The following is a 27,760-nucleotide window of genomic DNA, read 5'->3' as shown; positions in this document are numbered from 1 at the left end:
CTGGGAACTGGGCAAGCAGCCTCCCTCCTGCTCACACCTCACACCACAGCCTGAGTCAGCCTCACAGCAGCGGCGGCAGCGGTGGCAGCAGCAGCAGCGCAGAGGCTCACCTGTGCGCTGTGAGGTGCCAGCTCATGGCAGAGCCTGCCCTTCTCCCCGCCGCCCAGATGGAGAGGCTGGCCCCGGTGTCCCTGGCCTCACCGTGCCCCCGGATCCCACGGGCTCACATCGCCAGGCGGCCGGGGCGCCGTGCCCAGCGCCGGACTGAGCTGGGCTGCAGGTACAGGACTCACAGGAGGAGCTGGGGGAGGTTGGGGGCCCCCGGTGTCTCAGGGCCCAGGCTGAGGAATGAGGGGACCAAGCTGAAGACCTACCATGCGCTGGGGGGTGTAGGTCATCTCAGTTCTTCCATCACCCCTCTGAAGCAGGAATCCCTCTCCCTTCCTACAGATAAGGAAACAAGCTCTGAGAGGGAACAGAAGCTAGGAAATGGCCCAAGTGGTGCAGGTGTCCCACTTGGTCCCTGAGACCCCAAACCCAGACCCATCCTGGGGCCGAGCACTGTTCCTGCAGGGGGCACTGACTTTCGGGTTCTTAGAGATGTGAGTGATGCTCAACATGTGCTGTTTCCCCTTCTTCTGAGTGTAGAGAGTTTTAGGCACCCCGGGGGTCATTGGGGTTCAGGGCTCAGGACCTTAAGCTGTGAAATCTTGGCTGGATGAGTGTGGCTGCGTGGTCACCTGGGCTGACAGTTGTGTCACTCTTCCTGCTCAGGTGCCTCTGACAGCCAGACCAGAATTTTTAAAAAGTCATTTCTCCCCATGTGTGATGACAGCATATCACAATATGAGTATTATAGAAATTCCAGCAATGCAGATGGAGGTGTGTGTGCCTATGCCCCAGAACTGACTGCTGGTGAAGTGTTGGCATATACCTGAGAGCCTTTTGATGTACATGAACTGACCCCTGTAGAGTTCTACACAAAGGAGACCATGCAGCCGTGTGCTTCCAGACTTCCTTCCATCCCTTAATTAAGCTCATGCTCATCTTCACGTGTCAGTGACATAAAGACCTAACTCATTAACTGTAAGGGCCTTCCAGAATCCAACTTTATGGGTGGCCTTTGGTGCATTTGAACCAGCTGTAGCTGATGAACATTTAGATTGGGCCCAATATTTAGCAAGTCTGAGCAATACTTCAGTGAACGTCTTTGGGGATTGGTGTCATTTAAACTCATTCCTGGAAGGGCAATTGCAGGCTTAAAAAGAACAATTAGAATTTTGATAGACCCTGCCCCATCGCCCTCCAAAAAATGTCCATGCCTGCAGCAGGGAAGCCCCAGTGCCCCCCTCATTCCCACCCAGGGCCTGAAGGCTGGTTGGCCTGTCTGTGGAGAGCAGACTCAGGGACTATGAGATGCTGATTCTGGAATGAATGCTTCTAAGCTCAGGGAAGAGGCCTGGAGCTCAGGGAGATGGCTTCACTCACACAGCACATTCACTGAGCTCCTGTGAGTGGGGGGCTCTGGCTCATCCAGGCAAATATCATGTAGAACATAAGATTTTTTAAAAATATATTTTTATTGACTTTAGAGAGAAAGAGAGAGGGAGAGAGAGATAGAAACAATAATGATCGGCTGCCTCCTTCATGCCCCCCACTGGGGATCAAGCCCACAATCCTAGACATGTGTCCTGACCAGGAACTGTCCTGACTGTGACCTCCTGGTTCATAGGTCATTGCTCAACCACTGACCCACACCAGCCAGGCAGGACATGTGATTTTATTTAGAATGGATATTAATGAACCAAATACATCTCTGCCTATCTATCTATCTATCTATCTATCTATCTATCTATCTATCTATCTATCTATGTCTCTATCCATCCATCCATCGACCAAGCCACCTATATATCTAGTATGGCTGTTACCCTCTCCTCTCCCTACCTACCCTTAATTTCTTAGTTCCTTGTAATCCCCAAGGCCATTCGTATTGGATTCACTATAAGAGTACCCGACCTATTGAACATGCTCAATGCTTACTGGATGAATGAACAAATGAATTGTGTTGCATTCCCTTTGTTATTTTAAACAAAACAAGAAAAATAACACTCTGACTTCCAGAAGAGTAGTTTTTCAAACTCTAGAGTTCTGTCAGTCTTTTATTTGAATTTTATCTTTATTATGTTTTTGAATATTGAGAAACTGCTAAAAGCATCACACATGTCATGTGTTATTTCGCAACTATATTGTGTCCATCAAAACTATATAGGCTGCATAATCCATAAATGCTTTCGATTGAACTTAGGAGTTTACAATAGTATCATTGTCCTCTATTTTGTTTATTGAGATTCCACTGGCAAAAAAAATAAAGTAAAATAAATATGTGAAAGCCACTTCCCTGAGACAGGGCTGATTTGTCTGCCCCAGGCCAGTCCTCAAAGTCACTAGGTCAGTTCTTCCCACATTCTGAGTTCATTCATCTCCCTGGTCGCTCACCTATGAGTCATTTATTTACTCAACACAATAAGCTCCCAGATGTCCGACCATATCTGTTTTGTTCATTCGTGTATCTCCACGACCCAGTGCATTGTGGGTGTTCATGAAATACTTACTCAATGAGTGAAAAGCTCACAGTCCTATATGAAATCCTGTGATGGGCACGGGGACACAAGGATGAATGAGCTGCTCCCAGCCCTCGGGCTGTCACAGGCTGGTCCAGGAAGAAGACCTAGGTGATGCAGTAAATGCTGATGAGAAAGGTCTGAGTAGGGGTGGCTAGAGCCAGTCAGTATTGTCATCAAATAGAACTTGCCACAAAGTGAGTGGGCCATGGCCTCGCTATGTGACTATGAATGAACAAATGAACGTTGTTGCATTTCCTTTACTATTGTACTTTAAACAAAACAAGCAAAAATAACACTCTGACTTCTGGAACAGTAGTTTTATTTTTCCAGTATAGTTGACATACGATAGAATCAATCAAAGTTGCTCTTGGGAGGAGTCTTAATGACGCTGTAGGAATTCCGTCAACCTTGCTCTTAAATAGAAATATATTTTCTGTTAATTCATGATTGCTATAAAAAGGCAAAAAAAAAAAAAATAGCAAGTGAAATCCACTTCCCCCTGCCACCTCCAACCCACAAGAATAGTAATTGTGAACAGTTCAGTATAAATCCTGTAATATTTTATGCTTCATAAATGTGTGTTTATATCTATATGTGGAAAACATATATGCTCTAATCCATGTGTAGAACACATATACTTGTAGCATTTTGTATTTGATCTTGTCCACATGATGTCTTTTCATGGAAATATAGAGATCTACATTGTTCTCTGTAGAGGCTGCGTGATTTTCCATTCTTATGACTGAGCCCTGCTTTTATTAACAGGCATCCTGCGATGGACTTTTGGTTGCTTCCTTGTCTCTGGGAGTGGGTTGCTAGGTGTATAAATTATACTGCATTGTCTTGGACACATATCCTGAGCACTTATCCTTACGATACATACCCATGATAGGAAATGTTGAGTCCAAAGGCAAACGCTTTTGCTTTGGAACATATCACCAAATGGTTTCCCAGGAAGGCTGTATCCAATCACAGACTCACCTCGTGGGTGTCGGCTTTTGTTGTTTATGTTCTTGACATTCTCACCAGGACGGTTTGGCGCATCTGAGTCTTTGCCAGCTGCATCTTGTTCTAACTCCCCTTGCTTTTCTTCCTGTGGTGGCTGACCGTGTTTCACACGCTGAGTGAGAGTCCAGAGAGGCCGGGAGGCCCATCGGGGGTCTAGTGCAGCCGTCACATTCCCTGAATAACTGGTTAAGCAGCTTGGCTGACTGAACGCAGGGAGTTTGAAATGAGTCACTTTTACAGATTTAACATGTTTTACTCATGTGTAGCCATGAGGTCTCTGTCATCACAGGTAATGCCACTTATCTCTGTAGATATCATGTACCTTTAAATCTCCAAACACAGTCCTCATCCTCCCTCGCCCCCGTGTGTGACCTCAAGCCCAGAATGGATCACCTGCACACAATTCGAATGTCTCAATGGTAGAGGACAGACTGCATCTCAAAGCCCAGCCTCACCACGTAGCAGCTGTGGAAGTTACCTGACCTCTCTGAGCCTCAGTTTCCTTTTCTGCAAGGTGGTTGCAAATGACAGTTTCTACCTCCTAGAGCAGGGGTTCTCAACCTTAGGCTCTACAGGTTGGTTGAGAACCACTAGCAGGGCCGCCTAAGGCCATTGGAAAACACAGATATTTACATTCCGATTCATGAACAGGAGCAACATTGCAGTTATGAAGTAGCAACGAGAGTAATTTTATGGTTGGGGGTCACCACAACATGAGAAACAACTGTATGGAAGGCTCGAGGCATGAGGAAGGTCGAGAACCACTACCCTAGAAGGTGAAATGGAACGAGTGTGTGCGAAGGCAGCACAGTGCGGGTGAGGGGAGCGTGCCCTGTGGCCAGGCATTACCGTCCCCGGGGGAAGAGGTGGGAGCTGGCACCACCGGCTCAGGCTTGTTTCCAGGGGGTCACGTGGACTTGGGCCTCCATGGGCCACAGAGTGGTAGAAAGGTCTGCATCTGAGCCCCACCTCACTCTCACCTGCCACACCGCACCTCTCTGAGCCTGTTCCTTTGTGTGAAAAATATGTCTTTTTTTTTTTTTTGCATTGTTTTTCTATTTTTCAATTGCAGTTGACGTACAATATTACATCAGCTTCAGGTGTGCAAGCTGGACATTCTAACCATAGTCACGGTCAAGTCCTCCGGGATCTCCACCCAGAACTGCCTCCTGGGTGCTGCTCTGCCGGAAAAGCCCTCACAGGCAAATGCTCTCACCTGAGGAGGGACCGGCCCACCTCCCTGCAGCTGGCACACCCAGGGCAGGTGTCTCCTGACAGGGCTCCCTGTTTCCTCTCTGGCCGCCCTGGGAGCAGAGGGTTAGGCTGCTCCCTTCAGGCCCTGGGCTTCTCCATCCCTCCAGCTGCTCCCCCTCCCTCTGCCCATACTCAGGTACTGCTGACGCCACCCACGTTGGCTGGCTGATGCAGCATGTGAGAATTTCATTTCTTTGCTCCTTTGCCAATCCTGGGTGTTAGCAATCTGATGTTTGCCAATCTGATAGCTGAAGACATTTCACTGTTTTCATTTGCATTTCCAGTGATCTGTGGAGTCCAGCATCTTTTCATACTGAGCATGTTTGTACTTTACCTTCAGTGCCTGTGGATTCACATTTGCTGTTCGCTTTTCTACTGGATTTGGGGGAGTGGTTTTTTGTTTTTTTTGTTTTTTGTTTTTTTTTCCTTACTGATTTCTTGGAGCTCTTTATATATAGACTAGATAGTAACACTCTATTATTTGTTGGGACTATTTTCTCTCAGCCGATCACTGGTCTTCTTAATTTGCCTATGGTGTGTTTGTTATACAGACGTTTTAAATTGTGATGGGATCAAACCTCAGGCATTTTTCTGTGATCGTGTGTGACTTTTGTTTTGCTCCGGGGAATGATTCCCTCCAGCACTCATTTCTCCTGGGCATCTTTCTCATCAAACGCCAATGCAGGCTCCTACCCACCTGCGGAAATTCTTTTGTACTCACCACCATCATAACCTGCTCCCCTTCCTGTGAGCTTTGCAATCTCCCTTCCTCTCGGATGGTCCCGAAAGGCTGGGTTCTAATGTCGCCTCCTCCAGGGAGCTCGTTCTGCTCCACTCCGTCCCACCCTGGTCCCTGCTCTGTCTGGGGGGCTGTTGGCCTCATAATTGCTTGGAACACGGTGTTGCTGTTCGGTAGATGATAGGGACTCACTGTGGGGCAGATGCTTTGCATGCATTGCATCCTCACAGCCTTGTGTGTATAATTATCGTCCCATTTTGTAGGGTGGGGAGTGAAGACTGAGCTACTTTCCCATGCTCACACATCGAGGAGACTGACCCAGGCCCACACAGTCCCACGCCAGGGCCCGGGCCCTTGGCCACTGTGCTAAATGCCTTGCATGGCTGCCCTAACCAACTGCTGCAAACTTAGGGTCTTAAACAATTCAAATGTACCATCTCCGCGTTCTGCAGGCCCGAGGCCAAAATGAGCCTGCCCCGGCTACAGGCAAGGCATTGGCGGGACTGTGGTTCTTTCTGGAGAAGCTGGGGAGAGCCCGCTGTGCTGCTTCCAGAGGCCGCCTGCCTCCCGCAGACTCTGGTCCCCGTCCAGCCTCAGAGCCGGCAGTGGCAGGTGAGCCCTTCTCATGCCACCTGCTCTCTGGTCCCCACTCTCTGCCTCCCCCCATGTAAGGACGCTTGTGATTACACTGGGCCCACCAGACAGCCCAGGCCCAGGGTGACCTCCCCATCTCCAGGTCAGTTGATCAGTAACCGTAATCTCTTCTGCAACCTTAATCCACCTCCCCCCATGTAACGTAGCAGTCAGGGTCCAGGGACTACACCTTTTTTCGGCGGGGGCTCGGGATAGAGGTGGGGGTGCGGTGGGGGCGGATTCTGCCTACCACAGCTGCTCTTCCATGCTGCTTCTCCAAACCGTGGTCACCTGCCTCTACCCCAGCCTCATCCAGCCTCACCTCCTCAGAAGCTTCGGGTTCGATGGGTAACTCCGAGCCCCCCAGAAGGCTCGTGTAAGCCCAGGTGGCTGTGCCCACCCCCAGCGGGTCTCATTTAGTTGTTCTCGGGCAAGGACTGAGAGTTTGCAGAATGGGTTCACATAGCCAAGTTTTCAGTAACCGAATCAAGCATCCAGTGTTGGATGGAAATCAGTTAAAATGGAACAGAGTAAAAAATCCAGCTCCTCAGTCATACTGGCCACATTTCAAGTGCTCAGCAGCTGCAGGGACCCGTGGACGCTGTCCGGGCCAACGCCGTAGGTGACATCTGGGTAAGCGACTCGCCAGAAGCTCATTCGAAGGGGCTTCAGCCAGGTGCCCCTGAGGGACAGGGACCCGGATTATCCCCTCTTTTGGTTTTGTGGTGGTGGAGGAGGAGAGCATTGGAATCAGCGGGTTTTAGAATATGAGACTTCCTCATGTCCAAACGATAGCAAGCTATTTGAAATGTGTTAACCTTCAGTGGGCTGGCCTCTCTGCTACTTCCTATGGAGACTGGTGGGTCCCGATCTCCCTGTCGGGTGCTCCTGTCACCTCCGAGGTCAGAGCCTTAATCTCCTTCCGTCATCTCAGCAATGTGGGCTGCCCCTCCCAGAAGCGCCAGGTGAGCATTTCAATGCAATCCATCCATTCCCTCCACACTCCTGAGAACTCCTCTGCAGGCCTCTGAGCCCAGCCACGGATTGACGCTGCCCACAGGGCCTCCCAGCCTGGCTGCGCAATACGGGTGCCCAGCTCCAGTGCTTTGGCTGCTGTTGGTCTGGGCACAGCCTGGGCCCTGGGAGTCTGTCTGACAGGCAGCTGGGTGGTTCCCGTGCACACTCAGGGCTGAGATCCACTGAGATCCACCTGGAATGCAGCTCCTCGGCTGGGCAGGGCTCCTGCATCTGTGGCTCTCGCCCACCTGCACCAGCTGCAGGGAGCACCCACCCCCGTGCCTTCCTCTGTGTCCTGGCCCAGCCCCGGGTCTGACTCAGGAAGCTAACTTACATGCATTATGTGCCAACGTGTTTTTGTTGTTTTGGTCTAGAACACAAAATAGTCACACTCAAAAGGTCTGTGACCCAGAGACCCGCTCTGGTGGAATTGTGTGGAGGAAATGGGGTGAGCGTCGCTGAGCAATCCGAGAATGAGCACACCGCTGCCGGAGTGAGCCGGTCCGTCTGGCGTTGCCTTACAGAGATTGTAGGAACTCCATTAAGGTGATACTGAAAAGTGTAAACATGGAGCTTGCCTTTCACATCTCCTTCCTGCCCAGCCCCCACCCCACCCCATGGATGGCTCCGCAGGTGGCAGGGCTGTGTGTACGGATGCCCAGGCTGGGCGTGGCATAGGCTGGAACATCCAAAGAGGCGCCATCACCCATCACAACGGAAACAAAACCAGCAGGCTGTTGGTGAGCTCTGACACAGTTGTACGGGTGTGCTGAGGCCCGTTCTCTGACTACATGGGGACTCGTTGCTACACTGCAAAACGTGGGCTCAGGACATGGACACCTTTCGGACTGTTGGGGCTTTATTTCATTTCTGGTGTTTCCTGCGCCCCCATCGGATGTCCTCAAAACGTTCACCCAGAGCGGCAATCGCCCTCCTCTCGCTGCTCCGCTGTCAGAGGGGCGACACAGCTAATCCCTTCTGCTTTGGTTCACTCACTCTTTTTATGGCTGCGTCACCAAAGCACGCCGATGCCGGTAACTTCCAAGCGCCTGGCAAGGCCACCGAGGAAGCGGAGCTGAGCAGCCGCAGGGGTGACCACAGACTGGCGGGAGGCGTGCTGACTGGCGGTTCCCCCAAAAGCACAAATAGAGCAGAACAGCCAATGTTATAGTGAACTGGGAACCGGTCTCCAGCTCAGCTTCTGCTGGTGAACACGGCCGCGCTGTGGCCGCGCACAGGCTGTGGGCCCGGCCTCCTCCGCTGGGCTCCTGGCAGGCTCGGGATTTCTTTTCTTGACCACATTGGGATGGAAGCGTTTATCGTTTGGAGTCCGGCCCAGGATGTGGGCAGGACCCGGGGGGAAAGACACCAGCCAGGGTGCATGGGGGAAGGGCTGGCGGGACAGGCCGCCTGCACAAGGAACGTGGGCCTGTGTTCAGAGATGATCACACATTTCAGCATGGCCACGGCCGAGCATCACACCCGAGGCCTCCCGGGCAGGGCTGCGCAGCCCCACCCATGCCGCCGGCCTCGGGACTAGCCCACCTCCAGTAGTTAGGGGGACACCTATGGATGGGGTCTCAAGCTGTGGGAAAACACGGCCTCCGGGGCCCGGGGCACAGAACCCCACCAGACAAGGCCGGGAAGGCGGCAGGAGCAAAATCAGCTCCCTGTCCTGAGTGGCAGGAACAAGCAAGCAAACAACACCCAATAGCTCCGATCCTTTTTCGGAAGACGATTTGGCAAAACCCCTTTGGCTCAGCAATCCCGCTTCTGGCACCCGCTCTTCCACGGCCACCACCTCTGCACAGCGGGACGCGGCGGTGAACACAGGACGCCTGTCGCAGGGTCCCTGGTGATGCTGGCAAATGAGAACACGCTGGCGCCTGGCCAAGGGGGAGGAGGGTGCTTCGGCAACATGCCCCGGGTGGGGGCCCCAGACCCAGTATTAACACTTCTTTCCACTGCTGTGGGTGGCACCCATGCTGGTCTAAGCCCGGGTCCCCCTGGGTGACTGTCCGCTCCTTGAGGAGACAGACTGGAACCCAGGTCTAGAGCTGATAGATGAAATAGAGAAGGCCAGAGACCAGATGGCAAAACACAGGCTTTATTGGAGGGAAGAGTACCCCTGCCGACTGCTTCCACAGAGAGGGGCGGAAGAGAGTGAGGGCCGGGGGTACAAGCACCTTTAAGGGAAGGATAGGGGACGGGGCTTAGGGCACTCAGCACACGCTGATGGGTGATTAGGGACCTAGGGATTTTTTAGGTATGGGGGGGGCGCTTAGAGTATTTGGCAGGTGCTGATGGGCGGTTCAGAGCTCAGGAATGTCTGGATGCAGGTGGGGTTTACTTCTGTTCATCAACTGGAGGAAGGGAGGATCTATCAAGAGCAAGCTGTGTGCACCCCAGAATCCCCACCCAAGTCCCGAGTGCTTCCTTCTGCAGGACAGTTCCCGTGGCTGTAGGAATGTGCACAACGGTTCCTTTGTTTTTAAATGACAGCTCTATTGATAAGGAAATTATGCACCGCACCATTGGCCCATTTCAAAGTGCACAGGCCCACGGCTTTTTGTACAGTCACGGAGTTAGGCAACCATCCTCACAATCAACCACAGGACGTGTTCGTCACCAACAGGAAATGCCGTTCCCAGCAGCAGGCACTGACACAATGGCTCCTAATCCGAACCGGCCTGGACCTGTTTCTCTGAGAGGCAGGGTGGGGTCATGCCTGCTACGCAGCGGGGTGAGTGGAAAGGAGGCTGTGCAGCAGGGTGAGTGGGAAGGAGGCTGGAAAGGCGGCCACCATGGGCACCGCCCCTGGGCTCCACCCACCGGGCTCTGGTGACATCCCTTCCCCACCCCTGCCCAACGACGCTGCAGACCTCCTGCATTTGCCTGGCTTTGAGACAGGCTCTCCCTCTCTCACTAAGTCTCATTTTTGTTTTCTTTTCTTACATTTTATTGATCTTTTACAGAGAGGAAGGGAGAGAAATAGAGAGCCAGAAACATCGATGAGAGAGAGTCATCGATCAGCTGCCTCCTGCACCACCACCCCCCCGCCCCGGCGCCCCCGCCACTGGGGATGTGCCCGCAACCAAGATATATGCCCCTGACCAGAATCGAATGTGGGACCCTTCAGTCTGCAGGCCAACGCTCTATCCACTGAGCCACACCGGTTTTGGCCACCAAGTCTCATTTTTTTAAAATATACCTTTATTGATTTCAGAGAGGAAGGGAGAGGGAGAGATAGGAACATCAGTGATGAGAGAGGATCATCCATCGGCTGCCTCCTGCGTGTCCCCTACTGGGGATGGAGCCAGCAGCCCAGGCATGTGCCCTGACCGGGAATGGAACCATGACCTCCTGGCTCATGCGTCAGTGCTCAACCATTGAGCCATAGCAGCTGGGCCCAAGTCTCACTGTAAGACCGCCTCTAGTGCAACCATCAGGGACCAGATCGGCCATCAAAGGGGTGTGAGGCTGGGACTGGGGCAGCCCGGCCTTCGTAGAGGGGACAGATTATGCAAAGACACGAAGGTCTGAGAGAGACTGGGCAACTTGCAAACTTGCAACTGGAAAATGAGTCCCTGTGCGGAAATGGCAAGCCCCAGGCCCACGTGTGTCCATCAGCCTCCCTTCCAGCAGCGCTCGCTTTACTGTTCGCTGTACCAGTGGTCGGCAAACGGCGGATCGCGAGCCACACGCGGCTCTCTGGCCCCTGGAGGGTGGCTCCTCCACAAAATACCACGGCCCGGGCGAGTCTATGTTAAAGAAGTGGCATTAGGAGAAGTTTAAGTTGTAAAAATGTGGCTCTCCAGAGAAATTTCCCTCGTTGTCCTGTTGATGTTTGGCTCTGTGGACTAATGAGTTTGCCGACCACTGTGCTATACTGTTGAGGTTCTGGGACGAGGCCCGGTGGGTCCTGTTCGAGGCTGGCATAGGTTCGTGGTGGGCTTTCCCTTTCCCTCCCTTAGAAGGCATTCTCAATCTGGAAGTGATTAAGAATTTGTTACCACTCACCCAATATCTGGTCCATCTCTCTCTCTCTTTTTCTTTCACTTTTAATTTTTGCTCCTCTGCATTCTGTGCCGGGTGGTACTTCTGTGATCCGGCGCTTTGGTCTGCTCAGGTCTGGCTGCAGAGCAGGGGACAGGGCGGTCACAGGTCAGAGACAGGGAGACCAGGGCTGTGGAAGTCCTCACGGATAAGGGGGTGCGGGTGGGGAGGAGACAGCTGCCATTTTGGGTAAAAAATCAGTGAGATGAGTCGGGCACTGCACTGTAATCTCCTCTCGTGTCCTGGTGTTTAATTCCCTCCCGTCGGTGTTCACTCTACCCTTTGCGGGTCCAGGACCGCTCGCCTCGCCCAGGAAGGAGGGACAGAGCGGCGCCGCCTGGCCTTTCTCCATCCTCTGGGCATCCTCTGTGTCCACGTGGTTCTCAGGGTCAGTCTGCGAGCCCCTGGGAAGTTTGCTCAGGAAGCTCGCCCAGCTCCCAGGAGCCGTGGACAGGTTTCTGGAGAACCTCCGAGCCACGTACCCCCGTCATGAGCAGGGCTCTGCCTGACTCCTCTCCCCTCTCCCGCCTGCCGCAGCTCCGGCCCCTCATCAGGCCCAGGGAGCCAGCTCCCGCAGAGGAACCCCCTGCGAGCACGCCCTGCCGATGGCTCCCACTCCCCGGTGTCCTCTGCCCAGAGCTTGTCCCTGGATGGCTTTTGGATGGAGGTGGAGCAGATCCAGCAGAGGGATGAGCTGAGAGAAGAGGATGGCAGCGGGGGCGAGGGCCGGCCGCCAGAGGGTGAGGGGTGCTGGCAGGGGCTGCTGGGCGGAGGGGGCCCTGTGGCAGGGGCTGCTGGGCGGAGGGGGGCCCTGTGGCAGGGGAGACGTGTGCAAGGGCTTTCTCTCTCTCGGGCTGTTGCAGTAGCTTCCTCCCTGATCAGATTTGGGGGGGGGGGGGGGGGTGAGTTCATGGCCACATTTCATCAGAACATGCAGGCGCCACTCCTCAGCCTGCTGTTTCCAAGAGAAGATGATTGTACAGGTTTACATCCAGGCACTGGTTAATGCCATCCACCCCCCACATTCTCTGGTATTTTGTTAGATCTCCTCCACATGGAAGGGTCTGGCTGGTGTTAGTGGGTCTGGTGATCAGACACGTGGGTGTTTCTTGCCCTCACACTGAGTGTGTGTTTGTGCACGTGACTTGGTTAGTGCGTGTGGCGGAGAGTGTAGCTGTGGGTATTGATCTGGGCGGTCTCCCTCTATTGGCAGAAGGAGAAGCCGAATCCCAGTGGCTGCAGGACACGGGCCTGTCGGACCTCCTTGGTGGCCTGGGCCTGGACAGCCATCACCGGGGGCTCCTGTCCACCCTCACACCGACCCAGGTGGCCGCCGTGCGCCGCCGGCTGGCCATCTATGCCCGCTCGGCACGGAGACGCCACAAGGCGCCGGTTAGAGATGTCAGGGACATCTTTGGGGGCTTCAATGCAGGGGTAAGTCAGCAGCGTCAGGGGACGGCAGGGCCCTATCTGCTGGGCCCATTCACGTCCTGCTGCAAGGCTGTGCTGGGAGTGCCTGCATGCCACTGTGCCCCCTGTGCCAGGCAGGGCTGCCTGCTGGGTGTGCATTTGCCTGTTGCCACCGCGTGTCTTCGTTTGGGCCTGAAAGCTTAGACTCTCTCTCTAGATAACTATTGTCAGGACAATTACTTTTTTTGTTTGCTTTTTTATATATTTTATTGATTTTTCACAGAGAGGAAGGGAGAGGGATAGAGAGCTAGAAACATGGATGAGAGAGAATCACCCACCAGCTGCCTCCTGCACACCCCCTACCGGGGATGTGCCTGCAACCAATGTACATGCTCTTGACCGGAATTGAACCTGGGACCTTCCAGTCCGCAGGCCGAGGCTCTATCCACTGAGCCAAACCCGTTTTGGCCGTTTTTATCAGTTGTATATCCCACAGACACTTGTAACCTGAGAGGTTATGGGCATTTTATTCTTTCGTGGGATATTTCGAAGTGGCATGACACATGCTTAATACTATAGGCACTGAAGGCAGAGAGGCAGCCATGGGGTCTTGGGCAAGATCTCTGCTTCAGCTGCTCCACCTGTGAAGACAGGGTCACAAATGGCTTTTATTTCCCAGGGTTGGGAAATAGAATTAATTGGAAATTGTCTGTAATTTGTTTAGGAAATGCCTTCAGAGAATGGACATTCAGGTATGAAATGGACCCAGCTCAGTTCCGGGAGCCCTAAGTCTCCTCCAGGTAAGTGGCCTTCCTTGTCCTCCAGGCTGCACAGGGCTGCTCTGTGAGGTGAGAGAAGGTGCACACCTCTGAGCGTTTTCTCTTCCTGGGGGTTCCTTGCTTTCCCTGCTCCAGGGCAGTAGGAAGAAACCCCAAGGGACAAGGTCAGCCCTTGAGTGGGGTTTTCCCATCAAACCTATGAACCTTAGCCTGGAAAATGACTTCCTGGGGCAATGGGCCTTAGCTAGGAACTACTTCCTGGGACAATAGGACTTAGCTAGAAACTACTTCCTGGGGCAATGGGCCTTAGCTAGAAACTACTTCCTGGGGCAATGGGCCTTAGCAGGAATCTACTTCCTGGGGCAATGGATCTGATCCCTAACGGTATTGATTTGGTCCTGGGGTTTTGATCCTAGGCAATCGCTTCTTGGCGCAAAGGGCTTGAGTCCTCAGCTTAAGAACTTGCTTCCCTGGGTCACGATCTCAGCCGCCTGATCTTAGGCAATCACTACTGAGCAGGGCCGAAGCCTGAGAAATTGCTCCCTGGGGTTTTGGGCAGGAGGAGGCAGGGAGGCGGCAGGTCCTGACTGCCTCTCTGTCCTGTTTCCTGCAGCAGCAGAGCCTGAGGGGCCGCAGGCACAGGCTGGGGTGGAGCAAGCCTTCCACATGGACTCTGCCTACTCGGAACAAGCCGCACTGCTCCTGCAGAGGGGCAGGCAGCCCCCGGGGGGCACGGGCGTCTGGAGCAAGGGGTCCCTGCCGGTGAGGATGCTGCCCAGGGGACTGGAGGCCAGGCCCCCCACTGACCATTCCTCTCTACTCCTTAGGAAATGTGCAGGAACCTCTACTACAGAGTGAAAATGCTTTCATTCATTCAAATGGGATTTTGCTATTTATTTTGAAATAATTTTAGAGTCACAAGAAGTGGCAAAAATAGGAGTGTTCCCATGTACTATTCACCTGGTTTCTCCCAGTTGATAATATCTTATGTAACCATAGTATGTCCAAGTTTTTAAAGACTGACTTTTTATTTCTAAAGCATTATAGATAATTAATGTTCAACATTATAGTATCTTCTATAATTGGTTATTTGATTTTCCCGTTAAACTATGAATGATAATAATAATGCAAAGATACCACATCTGCTATTAGACCTTTTACCATAGACCGGGAAAAATACCAAATACTATACATATAGGATTTAATTTCATCTGCTATGTTCCTGTTAACGGTAATTGTGTAAATACTTAAAAATAGTGATAGTTATAATAATTGAGGGCTTACTTTGCCAGGCACTGAGTTTTATCACTTTATCAAATTTAATCTCCCCCCAAACCCTGTGAAGTGGATACTGTTATTAGCCCCATTTTACAGGTAAGAAAATTGACACACAGAAAGGTAAAATTACTCCCCAAACTCACAGGTAAAGTCAGGATTTGAACCCAGGAAATCTGGCTGTATGCACCACAGAGCAAGCACAGGGCTGTATGATAGCCATTATGGCCTACACCCACAGCACTTCCTTTCCCTTAGAGAGTGGCCGGCAAACTGCGAGCCCAGCCAGCTCTGGAGCCGTGTTCTGTTGACTGAGTTTGCCGACCACTGGGATGGGGGCTTAATCACAAAGAATAACAACAGCCTGTAAATATTGGAATCGAGAGCCTCGGTCAGTGGTTGGCAAGCTCATTAGTCAACAGAGCCGCATGTGGCTCGCGAGCTGCAGTTTACTGACCACTGCCTTAGAGCACTTGAATGGTCACCGGGCCATAATCTGGTCAAGTCCTCCAGGCAAATACTAAACACATTTGCTCCTCCCTCTTGCTGTTTTTCGACTTTTCACCTAAGGCAGTGGGGAGCCAGGTGTGTGTGTGTGTGAGCAGGGATATGCTTGTAGATCCCCACTCTTGCCTCTAGATGGCGAGGTCGAGCATCATTTATTTTTCAATCAATATTGAGGAAGAGGGGCATTGGTTTGGGGTATGGCAGAGGAAGGATAGGGATAGGTGGGGCGAGGGAGAGCAACAAAGGATCAGAATCGAAGCAAAACAAGAGGCCCATGGGGGTGGTCCCTCTCCTCCAGCCCTCAGACTGGAATACAGGCAGTAAAAAGAGCCGCCCGTTACTGTTATGTGCTTGGCACCCTGTATACCCCTTAGCCCATTTCACCCTCAAAAACTATGAGGCAAGCACTGTTGTATGATTACAAACAGGGAATTAGCGGTTCAGAGTGTGAGGTGGTGGTCAGGTGGGGGTGGACCTTGAACCTGGGATGAAACCCTGAGCCTCTGCTCTCATCCACTCTGCTCTTTTTCACGCTAACCGCCTGGGGGTGGGGTGGGTGAAGGGTGGAGTGGGGGCAGGGCCTCAATACACTTACAGGACATCTGGCCTGCTTGTCCTGCTTCTCTCCCTAGAAGTTTAGGGTCCCCAAAGGCAGACTCGGCTTGACGAGGATCGGAGACCTGTCCTCGCAAGACCTGAAGAAGATGGCTGCCCTGGCCCTCATCGAACTGACCGCGCTCTGCGACGTCCTGGGCGTGGAGCTGAAGAGGAGCAAGGCGGGGAAGCCGAAGGCGGCAGGTCAGCAGGCCGGCAGGTCACATCCCTGTGCCTAGCATCCCGGCTTTCTCGCTGAGCGAGCTGCGTGGGGACCCTCCCACCAGAATGTGCCAGCTGCTTTATTTCCTTCCATTCCATGTACATGTTCTGCATCTGAAAACATTCCTGCTCACTGTAGGAAATCTGAGAACTAGAGTAAAATCCAAAAAAGAAAAATACAATCCAGATGTAAGCACGATTCGCTTTTATAGTGTCATCTTCCATCCCCACCCCATGTATATCCACCCTCCTTTCACTTCCTAGTATAGAATTATGGGCATTTCTGGGGTTTTGTCTCATTCAGCTATTGCCACAATAGTGCTATATAACAGGCAACCTCAAAACTCATGACTTACATCAACCATTGTTTCCTCTTGCTCAGCTGTTGGTGGGTGTCCCCAGATTGGACTCACTGATGCACATTCAACTTTGATTGTTTTAGAAAATACGGGTGAGGTTCTGGGTATTGTTACCCTTCAATAGCGTATGAGGCTGTTCATCTCTCTGCATCACTGTCAACATTATGCATTGCGATTTTTTGTTTGTTTGTTTCTTGATAAAGGAAGGGGATGGTGGATGGGGTTTAGCAGAGAAAGGGGTAGACAAGTGAATGAGAAGGAAGGACATTGCAGAGCAGACTTGGAAAGATGAGTTTATGTGAGAAGCCTGCAAGGCGGGATGGTTGAGAAGACATGGGAAAGACATTTCATTGGAACTTGGTCCATCCCTGCTGAGCAACATCCTCTGCCCCAGCGTTGTTACCTGCTCCCCGGGCAGCAGCCCTTTTCTCTCCACGCCTCTTCATCCATCTGCTCAGAGATGCACCTAATGTTTTCATTATTGCTGAGGCCTCCTGTTCCGCTTGAGAGCAGGCTGAGTTCGGCCTCACCCCGGGAAAGGAGGCCGGTTCTGGTCGCCCAGGAGGTGTGGCAGGTTGGAGCCCAGCGGTCACTCCAGGAAGTGACATGCCCCTTCTACTCTCTGGACTCCCCACAGAAACTGGCCTTTTCGGGGTGCCCCTCGAAGCCCTGCTGGAAGCTGACTGCAAAGCCCTCCCCGGCACCCAGGTGCCACTGCTGCTTCAAGCCGTAAGTTGTCCCCGGATCGCGCTCCGTTAGCCAGCCAGGTGCAGCCCCAGCTCCGCTGACAGCTGGCCGGGAAGATCCAGAGTGGACTTTGGAACCAGGAGACCTGGGCTCTGGTTCTGGCTCTGACACATGCTAGCGGAGACATGGGTGGATTTTTGAGCCTCTATGAGCCTGCCTTTCCGTGTTTGTGAAGTGAGGTTAGAATACCAGTATTCTCTTATTACAGACTGAATGAGAAAAATGCGTACAGTTATTTAGGGGAAAAAGCTCGCAGAACAACGCTTGGCCCGGGGAAGTGGCCAGAACACCCTTCTTCGCCTCCTGCTCTCACCGCCTTGCTTTCCTGGGAGACAGACAGGCCAGTTTGAACCCCACATTTCAGTTGTTGCTGGTTAAAACGGAGGATTCTTTTTTCTCACAGCTGCTGTCCTGTTTGGAGAAGAGGGGGCTGAACATGGAAGGCATTCTCAGAGTGCCCGGATCACAGGCCAGGGTCAAGGTAATGGCTTGGCTTCCCCACCTCGCCGAGGCTGCATCTCCCAGCATCCTCACGTGCGCGTTGATCCTGACGAGAACCCGATTCACGGCCTGTTGGTCTGTCTGGGTCTGGCATTGAAGAGGGTTTGAAGGCACAATATAGCATAGGCTTGAGACTGTCGACATTTGTTGAGTGACTTACACACATTAGGCCCTTTAAACCTCACGAAACTCCTATGAGATGAGTGCTGTTATTGTCCCCATTGTGCAGACGAGGAAACTGAGGCCCAGAGGAGCGGTGGAGCAACTTTTCCTGGAGCCTGGAGCCAGCTTCTCATGAGTGCCCTCTCTCCTTCAGGGGCTGGAACAAAAGCTGGAAAGAGACTTCCACGCTGGCCTGTTCAGCTGGGATGAGGTTCACCTCAATGACGCATCCGATTTGCTCAAAAGGTTCATCCGGGAGCTGCCAGCACCTCTGCTCACCGCCGAGTACCTGCCAGCCTTCGCTGTGGTGCCCAGTGAGCGGCCCCGCCCCTTGCGTTTGGGAGGAGAGCTCCAGACGGCCTGGGGAGGGAAGGCGGTGGGAGAATGGGACTACCTGATCCCTGCCTGACGGGAGAGGACGTGCATGTGTGTGTGTGTGTGTCTGAGTATGTGTGCATGTGTGTTATGTGTGTGTGCATATATGTGTGTGTTGCCTGTGAATGTGCATGAGTGTATGTGTGCAGTGTGATGAGGCGAACCAATTGCATTTCTGAACCTGGGATATACCTTTCAGGCTGCGTGTCTGGGTGTATGTATGTGCGTGTGTGTGTGTGTGTGTGTGCATGCACATGTGTGTGTTGTTTTTATTCACACCAAATAGTGAGCCTTAAGACCACCACTGGAGCTGATGCTAGCCCAGGAAACAGTTCCAGGCTTTATAAAGAAGGGTTTCCTGCCCTGGCTGGTGTGGCTTAGTGGTTGAGCTTTGATCCATGCACCAAGAGGTCGCTGGTTCAATACCCAGTCAGGGCACATGCCCAGGTTGTGGGCTTGATCCCCAGTAGGGGGTTATGGGAGGCAGCCAATTGATGTTTCTCTCTCATCATTGTTTCCATTTCTATCTCTCTCTCTCTCTCTCTCCCTTTCTTTCTCTCTCAAATCAATGTAAAAAAAAAATTTTTTTTTTTTTTAAGAATGATTTTCTGGTATATCCCCTTACCCCAAGAATGGGGCTCCGGACTGAGAGTCTCTGAGCCTCACGGAGAGACTGAGACCAGGTCTGCCCTCTCCCCTCAGATATCCCGGACCTGAGGCAGCGCCTGCAGGCCCTCCACCTGCTCATCCTGATCCTCCCGGAACCCAACAGGAACACCCTGAAGGTAAGAGCTCCCTCCAGCTGCCTCCACTCTGACATCTCAGCCCCCAGCCACAGCAATGGCTCCACGTGTGCCCATTCATTCATTCATTCATTCAACTACTCTGCCGGGAGCTGGGGTGCAGCTATGACCAACAGCAATGGCCTTTTCCCTAAAGAGAGGAGATGAGCCCTGAGAGGACAGGGTGCTCACCGGATGTGCACTGCCCGGCATCGCTGTCAGCCCCAGGGAGAAGGCTCTCTGTCCAGATAAGAGGGGTGGACACTGAGTCAGCGAAGTACGGTTAGCATCATCCCTTCCTACAGGACTTCTCAGAGCCTTGATATGCTGAGGCTTTCTGAATCTCCAGGTGGGACTAGACTGTGTAGCAGTTCCCGAGTCAGGTGTCCAGGGACCTCTTTTGTTATGAAAAGCATTGCATTGTATGGTGTTCCGTGGAGCACTAGTTTGGGAAATACTCACCTGGGGAACTCCCACTGTGCATTATGAGAGTGGGTTTCAGGAGGGGGCTGGGGCTGGGGTGCAGCCTGGGCTTAGATCCCAGCACCCTCCTGGCTGTCCTTGGGTCAAATCCAAGACCTACCGCTAGGGTGTGGCTGTGAGGAGATCCCAGGTCTCCTGGGACTCTTGTCTGGTGTGGACTCAGGAGGCCCCGAAGGAGTATTTATAACTAGAGAGCCCGGGCTCAAGTGGCCATCACACCTTGTGCCTCAGCTTTGTTGAACAGACAGCCTCTTTGAATGTGTTTCCTTTTCAGTAAACTTAGGCTAATAATGCCATCTGTGTGATGGTTTATAAAATACAAGAGCTAATACATAAGGAATCACAGAGTAGATAATGTGGTACTTAGCAAGTGTTCAACACATTCCTTCCCTCACACCTTCCCTTCCTCCCTACCTTCTATCCACCCTCATCTACCTCCCAACCATCCATCCATCCATCTATCCATCCATCCATTTATCCATCCATCTATCCCCTTTCCTTCTGTTCATCCTTAATGGTTCTGTGGCCTTGGACACACTCTCCAAGCCACAGTTTTCCTTCTCTGTGTAATGGGTACAAATAGTAGAACCTACTTTGAAGCGTTGTGGGAATTAAATGGGATGATAAATGCATGCAAGGTGCTAGCTAAGGTGCCAGGAACACAAAGAACACTTAATACATGGCAGCTATTACCACCATCTCCCTTCCTTCCCATTGTCTGCCTCCCTGTTCTTTCCCTTGCCTTTGGGGCACATCCCGACACCCCAGATCCAGGCAAAGGAGCTGTGTTGGGCTTGCCAGGAAAATACCCACCTCCCAGAGTTGTGGCTCTTTCCTGCCTGGAAGTTGAAGTTTGATCCAGGTGTTCCATTAACCTCTGAGGAGGGAGGAAGGCGGGAAAGTTTGGATCATCTTTTGTCAGAAAAAGACTCAGAGAGGTCACAGGGTGCGCTGTTGGCAAAGCTGAACCTAAAACCCCAATGCCTGCCCCTAGCTCCTTGCAAGGCCCCTAAGTAGCACAGCAGGATGTGCGGGGGGAAGGTAGGACACACGGGGGGAGGGGGGGATGGGGGGCGTGCTAAGAGTTGAAGAAGGTTCTATGCCCTTCCCCAGGCACTCCTGGAGTTCCTCAGGAAGGTGGTGGCCCAGGAGCAGAGCAACAAGATGACGCTGTGGAATGTGTCCACGGTAATGGCCCCCAATCTCTTCCTGCACCGCGGGCAGCCCCCCAAGCTCCTCAAGGGCAGAGAGAAGCAGCTGGCAGAGGCGGCAGCCGAGGTGGTGCAGATGATGGTGCACTACCAGGACCTGCTCTGGGTGGTGAGTGCTGTGGGCCAACTGTGAGGGGAGGGGACACGCTGTCCTTCTGGGTGGCAGGTGTGGGCCTTTTTTCTCCTCCGGCTACAGCTGCTCTGTTGTCCCTGCCATCCATGACTGTGGGTACTGCCCTTTCAGATTCCTAGTTGTGCCTCTTCTGGGACCTTTGTTGTCTTCTATGTGTGACCTATGTCTTCTTTTCCCCCTGCCTTAGTGTCGAAAAAGTGTCCACACTCTCACACCTCCCAGCCAATCTGCAGCCATCTGGTCTACCCCAGGTTAAGGGTGTTCCCTAAGCTCCCACAAGTAATTCCTTCACCCCAAAGCTTTAATGATGTTGAAAAGCCACCCATACCCCTGTTCCACCTCAGAATTATGGACATTGACTCCTTCTGCTGGCTTCTGATTCCACAGAGGAGTGTGGGTCCCTGTGGGAATTTGCCAACGCAGGGCTGGCTGGGGGTTCTCCGAGCATTAGCCCGCTCCAGGTGTGTTTGGGGACATCCCTGCCTGAGTGTGCCAACGAGCAGCCATGCCACAGCAGGCGTAGGAGCCTCCAGCCAAACCCAAGGGTGGACTCTCCGAGTCCCCTACTCCGTGGCCCTCTTCCCACCAAACTAGTGCTTCAGCGCCAAGGTCAACAAATACGTATTGGCAGCTCCGTGTGCAGTGCCGGGACAGGGAAGACGCCACGGGGACTGACAGGCTCTGCCTCTGGCCGGCAGCCTCGTGCTCCTGCTGAGACGCGATTCTCTCTGGCCAGGTCTCCTCTTTCTTGGTCGCCCAGGTGCGAAACCTGAACGACAGCAGCAGCAGGCGCCCCCAGCTCTGCGACGCGGGTCTCAAAACCTGGCTGCGGAGGACACACGCAGACAGGGACAAGGAGGGGGATGGCCCCGAGGCGGTGAGTGCCCGCTCACACCCCAGCCCCAGGCGCCACGGGGAGGAAGAGGAGGCTGGAGGGCGCCTGGCGCTTCCATGCCCTCCGGGTATTCGCTACCATTGCTCTTCCCGTCGTAGCCACCAGGGGTCGCGCCGGCCTCACCGCAGGGAGCGATCCAGGAGCAGGTGTCTCAGAAACGGAGCAGGTGTCTCAGAAACAGAGCAGGTGTCTCAGAAACAGGGGAGAGAGGGCGCTCATGAGAGGGAAACGGCGTGTTGCAGGGACTTCTAGAAGCTGTCTTCCTTAGGCAGCCTTTTGTGTGCCTGGCGGAGGGTTGGGAAAGTGGGAGTTGCTTTGCGGGGTGAGGGGTGATTTGGACGAGGAAGGGGTAACGGAAGGAAAGGGCTTTCCAAGAATGTTGAGTGCTCCTGGGAGGAATCCGAACAGGGTTCCTTAGTAGAGTCCCGAACAGAAAAATTGACCTCGCATTGTGCACGATGTGCACGGGGAAGCGTATTTATATAAACCTGTGTGTGTATGTTCGTAGGTGCATTCCATGCACTTCTGTTGCGTGTACCAGTATGAACGCATCTACACGCATGTGTCGGTGCCTGTGTTTGTGTATGCACACTGTGTGTGTGGCGTCATGCATGTGGACAAGGTATGATCATGTATGTGGACAAGGTGAGTAAGTGGCTGCTGTGTATGTATACGTATGCATCATCTGTTTTTAGTGTGGGTGTTTATGGAAGTGAATGTGTGTGCCTATTTATGTGCACACCTTTGAATTCCAGGTATGCGTGTGTGTGCCCATGCACATGGGGCTTCCTCTCTCTGCAGGCTCCTGCAGTGGCGAAGATCCAGGTGGCCTGGCTCACCAAAGACACCCTGGAGGTGGCCCTGACCCCCAGCACCAGAGTGGCTCATGTCCTCGGGCAGTTCACAGGGCGCCTCAGCCCTGGCTCACAGGGTCCGGAGGGCAATGAGGACAAGGACGGCCTCCTCCCACGGTAAGGGCCCCTCCCTCAGACAGGAGCCCCTCCGACAGGGAGCAAGGAGCCATTCCAAGGAGGGGTCAGCGCTCAGAGCTGAAGGCCAGCGGGGGAGTGTCACAGGCTTTGACCTTTCCCTTTCCGGGATGGTCAGAACTGGGTTCTCCAACCTTCTCAGAGAGCTTCTTGGCTTCAAATAAAGTGATAATAGCATCCACTTGTTCAGTTTATCAGGTATTTCATGAATGCCTGCTATAGACCAGGTACCATGTGCAGTGCTAGAATCACAATGAAAAGAGAAGACAGGGGCCCTGGACTTACAAGCTCAGAGCCCTGTGGAAGAGACAGACACGTGTCAAATAGCCGCAAAGTCGATATCAGGCCGTTCACAAACTGTACTCGGTTTCATAGGAAATCCAGGGAACAATCTGAATGTAAGACAAGGTGCTTGGTATAGTCTGGGGAATGAGGTAAGACTTCCAGACACAGAAAACTGCATGTGCAAAGGTCCTGAGGTAGCATGTCTAAAGAGCCGAAAGAGGATCAGGGGGACTGACACGCAACTGTCATCCCAGGATGCAAGGCACAGCTTGAGCTCAGGAGCCTCCGTGATGGAGTTGGCAAGAAAGACCTCGCAGTGTCGGTCATCAGCAAGTGTCTAGTCCAGTTCTTGGACTGGTCCAGGTCCCCCTTACACAGATGGGAAAACTGAGGCCCAGAGAGGGGAAGAGGCTTTCCCAGAGCCACAGGCACATTGGGAACAGACTGTGGAATTGAATTTATATGGTTTTTACATGACACCTATATGATAACTCCAGTTATCATACACAATCACACAATGTTCACAATTCATTTTAGCTCGGAATTTGCCCCTCACAGCAGGCTCCTGTCCCCACATGTCACTCCTCACCCTGCCACTCTGGTAGCTTCCATTCTGACACCAGCAGGCAGGGGCCTTATGACGGGGAGCCCACAGCTAGCCCTCCCCACGTGCCGTCCACCTGCCTCTCCCGTGTCTCTGGCGCTGGGCTCCTTCTTGGCTCCAGCTTTCTCGGGAAGGTCCTTACGTCTCACCTCCCGGCTGGGACCAAAATCAGTGAGGACGGCCCCTTCCGGGCCTGGGCTCTGGGAGCAGTTGCTGAGAGGCCAGTGGGGAGCCGAAAACCAGGATCACAGGCTTTCTTAGGGGAAAACCTGCCGGGCTGTCTCACAAGGGGAGAACAGCAATCTGTGCAGAGGTGAGCGCTCCTTTTGAGAGGAGGAATGGGAAGGCATGGGGCACGTGCTGATTGGTGGCTTCATGTATGGTCCGTATAAGGTACATAGTTAGGCACCCGGGTGCTTAGGAACAAGGGCTCAGGGTATTTGTCAGGTTCTGGTTGTTGGTTCAATGTACAGTCCACCTAAGGGACATGGTTAGGCACTCGGGTATTTCCGGGCTGCAGGTCACGTCGTACTCTGCCCACCAGCTGGGGGAAGGGAGGACCTATGAGCCGGTCCTGAAGCCTCCAGCAGAGGAGGTGGGTGAGTCTCTCCTCTCTGTCTTGCAGCAGCAGGCTGAGGAAGAAACCAGCAGACCTGGACATCATCCTCTGCGAAGTTGGAGGGAATCTCAGTAAGTTCCCAGCGGGCATGGGTCCGAGCCCAGGCCCCTGCGGCTCTCTGACCGTGAGGGCTCCTGGGCCCCTTTGGGGAGGCCGGGGTCCACCTTGGCTTGAGCCTTTCCCTCAGGCCTCTGTCTCCCAAGAAGCCAGGGAGGACCCTGCTGGGAGGTTAAAGGTCAGCTGGTGGCCACCCTTAGGATTCCCCTTTGGAGTTTGGAGGACGGCCTGCAGGGCCTCTGGCCTGGAGAGGGCAGCATTTCTTGCCCAGAGCGGTGCTTCCAGCACCACCAGCGAGAGTGAGGCCTCCGGCCACGGAGCCGGAGTGGAACTGGCCTGGGCCTGTGGCCATGGATGCCCCCACCTGCAGGATATCCAGCTCTGAGAGGCCCCTGGCTCTGTGGGAAGCCGGGATGGGCAGCCGTCCTCATCTGCACTCTTTAGAGCAGAGTCCCAAACTTTAAAGGTGTGTCAGAACCACCCCAGGGCTGGGAAGGCTCAGGTGCCCGCCCTGAGAATCCGCATTTTAACAAGTGCCCAGGAGCTATGGATGCTGCCGGTGCAGGGACTGCAGGGACCGCCGTTGACAGCCGCGAGGCTTTGGGAGTAGGGAAGCATTGAGGGGGTGCCTTGCAATGGAGGGAAAGAGGGGGAAGAGGTGAAGTCTAGCCTTGGCCACAAGGGGGCTCTGGAGCGCCAGCTGCATCAGCGTTTAGAGGTAGGGAGGGTGGTTGTCCTACCTCTGTCTCCGTCAGTCGTCCGCTGTGGGCTGCCCCGAGGGCGGGACCATAATCCCGTCCCACCCGCAGGCACCTGCCGTCAGCGGAGGGCACCCTGAGCCCGGGGTAGCTGTGAGCCACAGCAACCAGGGTTCCCCCAGGGGCCAGGGCGGGGCCCGGCCGGGGGAGGAGCTGTGGGTGGGCCAGCAGCGTCCTCCACAGACAGACACCACCTCAGCCTCCTGTCCCCGCTTCCCACAGCCGAGCATCGCCTGGACCCCGACGCCTACCTCTTAGATCTGTACCGCGCCAACCCCTGCGGCGAGTGGGTCCTTAAGCAGAGCCCCACCTAAGCCCTGGACCGTACGGAGGCCCTGATGCCACAGCCCGCCCCTGCGGTGTCCCCAGCCAGCGTGGAGCGCAGCTGCTCAGGGGAGGTCCAGCTGCTCCTCCCGGCGGCTCTCCGAGCGCCCTCGGTCCGGGAAGGGCTCTGGCTGGCGGGGCCGCCCCTGGGAGGATGCTCTCCGCTAGCCCTCCAGCAGCCCTCCAGCAGCCCGGGAGAAGGGCCAGGGAGCTCTGTGGCCTGGGGCCGGCCCCTCGCACTCTCTGAGCCCCTGGAAGTTGAGGGGGGCTGGGCCTGGGGCAGTGCGGGGGTGACACCATGGCCAGGAACAAGCCCGGAGGACTGGAAAGAGAACAACCTCCCTCGGCAGCTCTCCTGCGTTCAGTGCAGCTTTGCACAAGCTTGTGATTTTCTAATGGTATTTAAACTCTGTTTGAACATTAAAGGCACACGTTAAATGTCACTTTTACTTTGTTCAAGTTGTTTTGTTTGTTTGTTTTTTCCTCCCCAGCCCGGTTCTCCTGGGTGTTGATCTGGCAGTAAGTTGACATGGGAGCTCAGGGAGGGGAATGCCTAGTGTTTCTCATCATGGTCTGGCCACACCTGGAACCCCCAGCCTCCCGGAGAGCTCAGAACGGGGAGGGGTGGAGCCATGACAACAGTTGTTGAAGGGGGAAAGGGTTTGCTGCAGGGACAGCTTTGCTGAGAGCCTGTCCCCACCTGTTATCTGCTAAGGTCCCAGGTCTCTCCCTTCCTTCTTCCCCCTGTTCTGGGTCTGTCTCCTCAGGGCAGACGAAGCCTCATTCATTCTTTGTTCAACAGTGGATTTATTAAGCCCTTACTATATGCCAAGAGCTTTACAAGTTTAATTTTCCCAATAATCCGGAGTCTCTGCTGTGTTCCCCTGGAAGCAGACCCTGATGCCCAGGAAACACTGGGGAAGGGGAGATGAGAGAGAGAAGTGCAGGCAGCCACCTAAGAATGCATGATCAAGGAAGTTATAACTGTGGGCAACCAGAGACTAATTCTGCTGGGGAGCTCTGAGGAGGGCAAGGCAGCTGGGTATTTACTCATCACCTCCTGCAAGTCATTGGTTGAGGGCTCCTCCTGGGGAGGAGGGGCGTTTGTTCCCTGACACTGCCAGCCTTCACGGGTACAGGTGTAGTGGGCTCCAGGAGCCAGAGAGAGTGCTCAGGTAATGAGATGAGATACAGATGCTGGCAATTACCGTATTTTTCGGACCATAAGACGCACTTTTTTCCCCCCAGAAGTGGGGGGAAAAAGTCCCTGCGTCTTATGGTCCAAATATAGCCTACACATATACTTTAAAAAAAAAAGTTTTTTTACTTGCCCGGCTCTGTGTGGTCTCTGTGTGCTTGCCCGGCTCTAAAATGGTTCTAAATGCTGCTGTTTACTTTATAGGGTTGATTACATGTGTTTATGACTGTGATGTTGGGTTTTAATGCACATAAAATATTTTAGGACACTATTTGTTTCAGAATCTTTTTTTCTTCATTTCCCTTCTCTAAAAACTGGTGCGTCTTATGGTCCGGAGCGTCTTATGGTCCGAAAAATACGGTAGAAGTTGGCCACCATCCACTGAAATAGGGCTACCTGAAGGGGTACTGTGGTGCATTCATAGAACCTGCTTGACCCTGTAAGCCTTACAGTGTAAGGTGATGGCGGTGATGGTGGTGATGGTGGTGATAGTGATGATAGTGATATCAACGGCGATGTGGTGGTGGTAGTGCTGGTGGTGGTGGTATGGTGATGATGATGATGATATGGATGATGGTGATGCTGAGAATAGTGATGATAATGGTGATGGTGATGATAGTGATCAGAATGGTGTTGATAATGGCCCAAGATTTCAGTGTCTTCAATGCTTTCTTGAACTTCTATCTCTCCCTTCTTGCCCTCTTAGCTATTCTCTGTCGAGTGGCCCTTTGTAAAACAAAATTCAATTCTACGAAATCCAACCCTACAGGAAACCTTCCAGAGGGATCCCATGCCACCTAAAACAGTGTCCTGACCCTGACCCATGCGGCCCATTTAATGTTTCTGATGCCATTTCCTTCACTTTGCAGAGGCAGCCACGTGAGCCTTCTTTCGATCCCTCAGACAAACCAAATTCATCCCTGCGTTTGAGCTTCTGCACCTGCTGTTCTCTCTGCCTAGAACACTCTCCCACAAGATACTCCCATGGCCGGCTCCTCTCACCTCTGGGGCTCAGCTCAGATGTCCCTTCCTTCAAGAGGCCTTCTCTGACCATGCCGTTTGAAGTTTTGTGCTCTCTCTCTCTCTCTCTCTCTCTCTCTCTCTCTCGTTTTCTCCTTAAATTAGTTGATTATCATTACCTGAAATTATTTTGCTTCATT

At 53.3% G+C, this 27,760-nt stretch overlaps 1 protein-coding gene across 8 annotated transcripts; it reads left to right on the top strand.

Moving 5' to 3' along the window:
- On the top strand, positions 1 to 25,845 carry ARHGAP40 (Rho GTPase activating protein 40). Of its 8 annotated transcripts, none has more exons than XM_045574692.1 (15): positions 6 to 280; positions 11,869 to 12,071; positions 12,545 to 12,765; positions 13,466 to 13,541; positions 14,134 to 14,282; positions 15,935 to 16,100; positions 17,115 to 17,206; positions 17,628 to 17,705; positions 18,042 to 18,201; positions 18,965 to 19,047; positions 20,641 to 20,847; positions 21,608 to 21,748; positions 22,568 to 22,737; positions 24,273 to 24,334; positions 25,301 to 25,845. In XM_045574692.1, the coding sequence occupies exons 1-15, from the start codon at positions 135 to 137 to the stop codon at positions 25,390 to 25,392; spliced, it is 2,046 nt and encodes a 681-aa protein (XP_045430648.1). In that variant the 5' UTR covers positions 6 to 134; the 3' UTR covers positions 25,393 to 25,845. The 8 variants fall into 8 exon arrangements, 4 of the variants coding, with proteins under 4 accessions (XP_045430650.1, XP_045430649.1, XP_045430648.1 ...); XM_045574691.1 differs by having other exon boundaries at positions 24,270 to 24,334; XM_045574694.1 differs by lacking the exon at positions 22,568 to 22,737 and having other exon boundaries at positions 4 to 280.
- The last annotated feature ends 1,915 nt before the right edge of the window (positions 25,846 to 27,760 follow it).

The sequence above is a fragment of the Pipistrellus kuhlii genome, unplaced genomic scaffold (genome assembly GCF_014108245.1).
Source record: "Pipistrellus kuhlii isolate mPipKuh1 unplaced genomic scaffold, mPipKuh1.p scaffold_m20_p_6, whole genome shotgun sequence".
Taxonomy (NCBI): domain Eukaryota; kingdom Metazoa; phylum Chordata; class Mammalia; order Chiroptera; family Vespertilionidae; genus Pipistrellus; species Pipistrellus kuhlii.
This window is presented reverse-complemented; position numbering and strand designations above follow the sequence as displayed.

What these genes read in the sequence shown, in the direction of transcription:
- ARHGAP40 (XM_045574691.1), top strand. Translation starts at nt 135, where the DNA reads ATGGCAGAGCCTGCCCTTCTCCCCGCCGCCCAGATGGAGAGGCTGGCC. An exon ending in TGCCACTGCTGCTTCAAGCC is followed by an intron (nt 17,207 to 17,627) that starts GTAAGTTGTCCC and finishes TTTTTCTCACAG; the next exon opens with CTGCTGTCCTGTTTGGAGAA. An exon ending in CCAACAGGAACACCCTGAAG is followed by an intron (nt 19,048 to 20,640) that starts GTAAGAGCTCCC and finishes GCCCTTCCCCAG; the next exon opens with GCACTCCTGGAGTTCCTCAG.